We start from the raw sequence: 9,500 nt of genomic DNA on the forward strand, positions 1-9,500 counted from the left end.
AAGCCCTTCATCAGGAATACAGGCAGTGTGCCTGAAGGGTGGAGAGATAAATGAAACACTCCTGAGACTCTCCACACACAAGAGACAGGCTACAGTCCAGTACACACTGTCTGTGTCCAGATCCTAGTCTGAGGAACTGGACCTGGGGCGAAAGAGTCCCAGGAGAAGCTACCAGAGAAAGGCCAGGCCTACATCTCTGGATTTTGAGGGAGAAAGATGTAGTGATGGGAACCAGGTGGATCTTATTGACTATGAGGTCCTTGATTGGTGTTGTTAAACTGGGCCAAACAGGAAGCCTTGGCTGACAGATATAAACAAGGGATTAAAAATAAGCACTACCACAGTGAGGTGGTGGAGTTTTTAAAAGGAAAAGAACACAAGTGTCAGACATCCTGTTTTAAAAAAAGAACAAAAGAAAAAAATCAGATATAAACAAGGGATTCAGAGAGTCTCTTGACTTCAGGGATTGACTCCAAACTTGCTCGTCACAAGCAGTGTACTGTGCACATGTAAATAAAGGGTGACTTGATGACAGATACTAGCCTCTGTGCAGTTATTTCAGTGACGATAACAGTGGATGCAATTAATGGTGTAACCATGCAAAAGAGCCGACTAGTTGAAGCCCAACTGGACTTCAAACAGGCACTACAATTGGCTTTGTCATTAGAAAATGTGGCAAGTGGAGCACGGTATCTGAAAGGCATTCCAAAGGAAGTGGATACTCTCACCTGTCCAACTGAGTTTAGAGAACATCACTTGAGTGAAGGTAATTGCAGAGCCTTAGGCGGGTATATCCTGAGCAAATGTACCCTAGGCCAGCCCACCATAAAGCCCCACAGCAAAACTGAGCCTCACCCAAATAGCTAAAAGGCTCTTTAGGATCTGGGCCAGCAAGCCAATGTAGTTGCTGTCAGTCCTACAAGGCCTGACTTGAGTAACTGAACTCGGTATCTAGGAAAGTAACACCCTGGAAAGTCCACTTGCATGTGGGGTGGAACAGTTAAATTGCTTAGCAACATCTAAACAAGAACCAATTAAAATTAATGTCTGGTTGAATGGTCATCCAGTTCTCATGGGTTGAAGCCAGCGCAGCTGTGTCAATGGTTGCAGAATCTGTCTTTAACACGATTCGCCCTGGACTCTAACCCTGAAATTTGCACAAGACCTTGGCGAGACTGAAAATATACACTGGGCAAACGTTACAGGTTAAGTGTATGACTTTGATTCCGGTCTCCTATGAGAAGCAGTAGTGCAGTTACCTCTGATTGGACCCAAGCCTATTGGGGTGGAATTGGCTGAGAAATATTCACCTTGATTGACTCAACATTTTTTGGTTAGAAAATGGCTGCCTGAGTGAAGTCGTAAGGAAATTCCCAGGAGTTTTTTCAGGAAGGGTTGGGGTCGATCAAAGGGGCCAAAGGCCATTTAACATGTCGACCAGAAAGCCATTCTGCAATTTTGCAAGGCCTACTCAGTGCCATTTGCCTTACAGGCAAAAGTACAGGTAGAAATCAGGAGGCTGGAAAATGAAGATATCATTAAACCAGTGCAGTTTGCAGAATGGGCAGCACCAATCATACCAATTATGAAGCCTGATGACTCAGCTCACCTTTGTGAGGATTTCAAGCAAACAGTAAACTGCTTCTCACAGCTGGATAAATACCCAATCCCTCACATGGAGGACTTATATACACAATTGGTGGGAGGGGGGCTGTCCTTCATAAAGCTGGACCTGAGCTACACTCATGTGCAATTGTGACTAAATGAGTCCCTAGAGTATGCCATAATTAATACCCATAAAGGTTTATATCAATATACAAGAATGCCGTTTGGGGTATGATCAGCCTGCATTTTTTTCAGCAGATGATGGAGAACATGTTACAATTATCTGGATGATGGGCTAATAACCAGAAAGGCCAATAAAGTGCACTTGGAGAACTTAGACATTGTGCTTAAACGTTTCTCTCAGGCGGCATATACCTTAGAAGGGACGAATGTCTGTTCCAGGTGTCCTAAGTGACCTACTTGGGTTACATAGTTGACAAAACAGGGTTATATCCATTGGAAAATAAAGTGAGGGCAATCAAACGTAGCCCATCTTCCATGTTTGTGCTGAGCTCAGGTTTTCCCTTGGGTTTGTGATTTATTTTGGGAAATTCATATGTAACCTGGCCTGGAAATAGTTGCAGAGCCAAGACGTAGCCTTTAAGGACATGAAAAAGCAGCTATCGTCATCTAAGGTGTAGGCCCACTACAATCCAAAGCGAGAGGTGGTGCTGACATGTGATGCCTTCTCATACGGTATTGGGGTAGTGTTGACTCACCAGTAGCTCAAAGGAGAGGAACACCCAATAGTGTATGCTTCCCAGACTTAGGCTGATGTCCAACGCAAATATGCCCAGGTAGAGAAGAAAGGTTTGGCAGTGAAATCCCACTAATACCTTTAGGAATGTGAATTTGTCATTGTAATAGACCACAAACCCTGGTCAGCGCTTCTTAAAGAAGACAAGGCAGTGCCACTCAGAGCTTCTGGCTGAATTCAGCGGTGAGCCCTTATTCTCAATGTGTACAACTACAAGTTGGAACACTGTCCAGGAGGCCAAGTGTTTAATGTAGATGCCTTGAGCCACCTCCCACTGGGAGATACTCCATTGGTAGTCCCTCCCCTGGAAGAGTCCGTCTGGTTTTAAACTTTCTGGACACCTTTCCGTCACTGCTGACAATATCTGACTGTGGACACAAAAAGGTTCTGTCCTGGCAAAACTAAAACAACTGGTGGTGTTTGGTGAAACAGAGGGGCCATCACAACCAGGATTGAAACCTTACTAGACCCTGTGAGACAAGATTACTGTAGAGGACAGCATATTACTGTGGGGAACAAGAGTGATTGTCCTGAGTAAAGATATTACCAGATACTGACAAAACTCTACTAGGGTCATCCATTGGTTGGTAAGACATTATGTCTGGTGGCCAGGATTAGATGCTGACATATCTGTGTTAATGGGGCAGTGTCCAAAATGCCAGTAAAGACAGAAGTTGCCATTGGTGACATTTAAAGGAATCGCTGGGTAAACCTTGAACTTGGTTACATGTTGATTATGCTGGTCCTTTCATGGGTGGAAGTGTTCCTAGTTGTTGTGGACACTCATTTAAAGTGATTGGACATTTGTAGACTTCATTTGGCAAACTCAGGGACAATTGAAAGCTGTGAGTATAGTTTATGATACACAGACTCCCGGGAGTATTGGTCACAGACAATGTTATCAGCAGGGAATTCGAGTATTTCCTAAAGTTGACTGGCATTTGGTATGTAAGGACAGTTCCATACCATCCATTGTCCAGTAGTCTGGCAGAAAGAGCAGTCCAAACATTGAATGCAGGCTTAAGGCAACAGCCTGCAGATTCCCTTGATATCAAATTGTCCCGGTTCCTGTTTGATTATAGGACCACCTCTCGGGCAACTAAAGGGATTGTTCCAGCAGAGTTGCTGACAGGGAGAAGACTGTGCACCCGGTTAAACCTGATATTCCTGGACCTGGAGATTGGAGGGTGAAATGGTAGTGGGTTCGCTAATGCTGGCCACATGTTTCCTCGAAGTGAGAGAGACAGTTTACTTCAGGGAATGAAATTTTGTGCTGGAATCACAGAAAAGGTGGATTGACTATGAGATCCTTGATTGGCTTTGTTAACCTGTGCCAATCAGGAAGCCCTGGCTGACATATAAACAGGGGATTAAAAATAAGCACTATCGCAGTGGAGTGGAGTTTTTAAAAGGAAAAGAACAGGAGTGTCAGACATCCTGTTTCAAAAAAAGAAAGAAAAGAAAAAAAAAGGAGTGTAGAAAAGGAAACAGGGGATTCAGAGAGATCTTGAATTCAGGGACTGACAACAAGCTGGCTGGTTACAGCCAATGTATTGTACTCTGTAAATAAAGGGTGACTTGGTGATGGGATACCAGGCTCTCTGCAGATATTTTACACCAATTATAGTATAAAAGAGGGGAATGCTTATTGATTGGCAAATGAACACTTGTGTTGCCATGGAAAATTCACCAGTTACTGATGGCTGACAGTTAACGACCAAGCTTTGTTTAAATTTTAAACAAGGTTGCTGGAATCTAATTAATCAAGAAATTGCACTGAACAATGAATCAGAGAACTGTTGAATAATTAATAATAGTAATTGAGTCTGCAATTGAACCACTTTTGCTACATAATAGTATGTATAGAATTATGCTGACAACTAATTTAGCATTGTCAGTCAAGCTTTCAATAGGGTGCATTTGTCTGTACTGGAAACTACATACATTTATACACCTGGCAATTGTTCTTTGCAGAGAAAAATAACATTTTCAGCACACCATTTGATTCAACCCAACAAACTACATGACAGTTATTGTCTGTTTTGTTCACCAGTTCTGTGTCTTGGCCAATCAGAGTCAACATGCCTAATCTAAAGTCTGAATAAAGCTTGGTAGTTCACATTCAGTCATCACTAATTTCATTCTCCATGAAACACTTTGACCAGTCAGAACGCACTTGTCAACAAATCAGCACTCTCCTTTCATTCAGTATAGAGGTTGTTTTCCTTTTACTTTGGTATTTCTTGTGAATTATCCTGAGAAGTCATCTCAAAATCACTCGTGTCTTTTCTCAGGAATACAGAACAACCTCAGTTATCCGAACATCAATTATCCGAAATTCGGATTATCTGAACAAGATCTCAAGGTCCCTGTAATACAGATCCCATTTAAGAATTTCACTAACTCACAATGAATCAAACATTTCAATGGTGGGCTAACAGTAAAATATTCGGCTGCCCCCACAGGTTTCTGTTGAAGTTTTTTTCTTGATGCCTGAAATCATTTCAATCTCCCTCCCCTCACCCCATGTTATCATTTTCAATTAGTTCTGAAGATATTTGGCTTCTTGTTTTTCAGAGCTCTGGTCGCTGGTTAAACCAAGTGGTGCATCGGGAAAAGTGAAGTTTTGCTATTGTCATTTTCACATCCGTTAGAGCTATCTCTCGAATCTTCCAACATACTCCCTCCCCTGTTCCAAAGTTGAGGAAAACAAAAGCTTGTTATTTTTGGTAATGCAATTTCAATGACTCCCTCTCCATGGCTCAATTTCCACTTCGCTCCCTGGTGTTGCAATCGCTGCAAACTGAGTCTAAGTATTTACAGAGCAAATTGTAGTGAGTTAGCACATGTGAAAATAAACAGGACGAAATATTAGGAGGAAACATGAGTAAAACATTACCCCCATAAAAAAAATTGATGAGAGGACGTAAACTGAAGTCAACAAAAAATCTTCCCTCTCTCGTATTCCCCCTGTATTTTGCACCCCTCTCTCTCTTAAGGCTCGAAGGTCACCGAGGAGGGAGGGACAACACTTGGTTAATCTGGATGGCGGGACAACATCGAACAGAAAGATATCAGCTGCTGTTGGGTTCCGCGATAAAACTAAGGAAAATGGCAGCGAAACGTTTCACAGACTTCAGTCACACTCTAGACAAAAAGTGATTTTATTTGTAAAATATCATGAATTTTTAAGCAATATCCATGTTTGTACACATTTTATCGATTGAATGAAATAAAAACTCTGTAAACATGCTTTTTTTTTTACATAATTTTGTTCAGTATGGCTCCCTTCACGATCAGATCAGTTTTCTGAACAATCAGTAATCCAAACAAAATACTCCTCTCCCGTCTCATTCAGATAATCGAGGTTGTTCTGTATTACCAATTCTTTCAACTTGGATGCTTTATGTTAATTCTTGCAAATTGATCTCCCATATTTTGTATTATTTATGAATTCACCAAAATAGATAGTTAAATGAATACCTCACTTAAAAATGATACAACATCAATACTGATTTTTCAGGAATCAGTATTCTTATAACAAGGAAAACCTTCAGTTTTAAATAGATTCCTGAAAACCCCTGTAGAAATTAAATGCACATTAAATCTCATCTCTTTATATTCGTTGCCTCTATACATTATAAATTTTAATGCCTTCCCTTTACAGACATTTCTAGTGAGCTTTATAAGAAGTGTAGTGCTTTCTGCCATCTTCTGTCAGGATGTTGAATATCATGAGTATCTGTAAATAGAAACTCCAAAAATCTTGGTCAGTAATACTTAAAGTTACATTATGCATCAGAGGCTGTAGGAAGAATTCAATCATTAGTGAATCAACCAACAATCAGATTTGGCTCCTCCTTTACCATGTGACACTTGTGCTCTACACCCCCAGACATCTAACACTGGGTTACTGTTCTATCCACGGTGCAACACTTGAGATCTGCTTCAATTTCCTCTCCCCATATATTTTGAGTGTTAAATGGAAATTTGTGCTGAGCCACGGAGACTTAAAACTACTGCAAGTTGGTTTCTCCTGCAGGATTTCATTAAACTAACATTAATTTAGATCAACAATGTAAAGTTGTGACATCTTAATTACAAAAAACAACTGCGCAAGACTGGGGCTAGGATTTTAGAGTTGAATTGCTACTTACATTAATATATCAGGTAGTATTCAACAATTCAAGTGGAAAGTAAAATTTGCAGTTGAAGATGAGTACAAGTATCTCCGTAAGACCATAAGACATATGAGCAGAAATCAGGCCATTCAGCCCATCGAGTCTGCTCCACCATTGGATCATAGATGATAAGTTTCTCAACCCCATTCTCCTGTTCTTTCCTCGCAATCCTTGATTCCTTTGATACTCAAGAACCCATCTGTTTTAAATATACTCAATGACCTGGCCTCCACAGCTTTCTATGGCAACGAATTCCACAGATTCACCACACTCTGGCTAAAGAAGTTTCTTCTCATCTCTGTTCTCCCTTTACTCTAATGATGTGCCCTTGGGTCTTTGTTTCTCCTGCCAATGGAAACACCTTCCCAACATCCACTTTGTCCAGACCATTCAGTATTCTGTAAGTTTCAATCAGATTCCCCCCTCATCCTTCTTAACTCAATTGAATACAATGCCAGAGTCCTCAAACATTCCTCATATTTCATTCCTGGCATCATTCTCTGGACCCACTGGACCAGCTGGTCTCAATGCACCACAACTGTTTATCATTAAACTATAACAGATTTAAGGCAAATAAGAAATTCATGCCTTTACACATGACAAAATCAGATTACTAACGAACCTATTGAGACGTGCTTTAATGTATTGACAACTTATTCTGACTTTGTGGTCCTTGTTTAGTTGGTATTATTGGTCCAAGAGGTTTTACTTCTGTGGTTTAATTTGATCTTTAACGTTAAGTGAAATAAAAACAAAGATCTGCAGATGGTGGAAATTTGAAAAGAAAGCAGGAAGTGCTGGAGGTCTGACAGCATCTGTAGAGAGAGAAACAGAGTATTTATTTACACATAAATACCACCTTTTACAGTTCCGCATGTTTTTCTTCCTACAAATGCTGCTAGTTCTGCTGGGTTTCCCCAATACTTTCTATTTTTGTTTAAGGAACAGATATTCCTGGTTACAACCAGGACGTGGTTCTAATCTCTGTCATGAAGGCATCCTGTCATATTTGGTGCTCAATTTGAGTACTTTTTAAAAAATATCTTTCAGTTGGCTTCTCTGGGGAGCAATGTCCGTGTCATTCCCCGCTTTTGCCAACCCTTTCTCCTTTGTCTTCCTTAAACTCCATTTCTTTACCTGTTCTGATAGCACCTTTTTCTAAATGTTTATCTTTTTTCTTAAGCACATGTGAACTGTCTTGGGCATTTTCTGACTGCATTAAAGGCATTTTTAAAACACAATTTGGATCTTTTTGGCAGATTGAGGTTTGAATCACAGAATGCTACTGTGCAAAAGACACTACCTGGGAGGGTATTACACGTGGGAAACCTCAGAATCTTTAAAAAGTACATGGATGAGTATTTGAAATGCCATGACTTTCAAGCCTATTAGCCAACAGTTGGAAAGTAGGATTATTGTAGATAGGTTGGTGCAGACTCCATGAACTGAAGTGCTATATGTCCCCATGACTCATTTTGCTTGCATCATCCTTTGAGCTATTTTTGCCCTGAATCATCTTTCACCACCTTGTCAGGTAGTGTATAGCAGATTATGACCCAAAAATAGTTCTTCAAGTCACCTATGATTGTTTTGCTAATCTCATCGCATTTTTATCCCTGGAATACCAACCCTTCTGCTATAATGAATAAGGTATAGTTCATCCTATTCATAATGTAGAAACCATTTTAAATTTTGAACACCCCAATCAAATTTATAATCTTCCTTGCTTCAAGGAGAACAACTCCAGCTTTGACATGACTTAAATTAATTATTGAGTTTTTTAATGAGGAACATAAACCAAATAATTGTCAATTTAATATTGTAGATTAGCATTTTTGAATATACTGTTTTTGCTTTCTCATAGCTGTTTAAAATTTGAATAAAATCCATTTTGTAACCATAAAATGTCGACATATGAATATGTTTGCCCCATATAATGAGGGGTTCCATGTGTAAAGAAGGATTTTAACCGTAGCATCTTATCTTTTGGTTTAAATGTAAATGAACCTGATATGAGATGACTTTGAAATGCGGAAGGTTGATTGCCTTTCATTGTATCCACTGCAGGAATTTTTTAAAGAATGGGTAAATCAAGGCACTGGGAAAGCTTGCTTCATGAAGAAAATAACTGCACATACTGTAAAGTTTGTCAAAAACATGAAAATCAATACAGACGAATATTTAGAAGCTGGCTTTCTATCCTGTGATTCTTTTGCAATGGCAGCTGCCATTGATGAGAGTGTTGTCACAGAATATATACATTATGGAGTGAGTGTGGAGTTACAAGGATCGATGACCAGAGGGATGATGATTGTGGATACACTGAAGCAGCTGGGAAAACGAAATCAAGCTTTTATTATGATCAAATGTGATGTTGAGAAGTTCAAGCAACTCATGATGTCTGCTCTTAAGTAACAGGTTTAATAGTGCTAGCACAAGGAAAATTGAAGGCAAACATCAGTAGACTGTCTAGAGAGCATAATGCTCATTTGGTAGGACGCTTCCTTTTGAGTTCCTTCTTTTACTGATTTTGATTTAGGTCGCTCCTGTTCCTCTTTCTCTCGAAGGAATTGGTTGGGGATTCTGTGGGCCTTTGACTTCTACTTCTAAGCTGTTTTAGTCCATGTCAAAGTGCAGATGTGAATATTGGCAAGTGATTGCTCACGTTGGTATCGCAGCCAATTCTGATTCTACCCTTGAGCAACTTCAACAGACACAAGTGCCACTGAACAGTTAACAGGTGCAGTAAAATTCGTTGAATTTCTTTTCTTTTATAAGGGTTAATTGTAATTGTTCAACTGCAAGATCAACAATTTCTATTCAGAGTAGAACCAACTTTCTTATTGGTTCAGGTAGATTGTAGCAAAACAAACAAAAATGCATTCATGCAAATAAACATGGCAATCCATAGTTACATAATAAAACAAAATAAATTGATATTGAGCCAAGAAAGGATA

The 9,500-nt window shown here is 39.8% G+C and overlaps 1 protein-coding gene across 1 annotated transcript in view; it reads left to right on the forward strand.

The window, feature by feature from the left end:
* Positions 1-8,958, forward strand: part of LOC122551169 (pyrimidine-specific ribonucleoside hydrolase RihA-like) — a 31,707-nt gene extending 22,749 nt beyond the window's left edge. The window contains exon 6 of the mRNA XM_043692793.1: positions 8,611-8,958. Coding sequence (XP_043548728.1) covers positions 8,611-8,958 — 348 coding nt within the window. The remainder of the gene's footprint in view (positions 1-8,610) is intronic.
* The last annotated feature ends 542 nt before the right edge of the window (positions 8,959-9,500 follow it).

Source organism: Chiloscyllium plagiosum, chromosome 6, assembly GCF_004010195.1.
Source record: "Chiloscyllium plagiosum isolate BGI_BamShark_2017 chromosome 6, ASM401019v2, whole genome shotgun sequence".
Taxonomy (NCBI): domain Eukaryota; kingdom Metazoa; phylum Chordata; class Chondrichthyes; order Orectolobiformes; family Hemiscylliidae; genus Chiloscyllium; species Chiloscyllium plagiosum.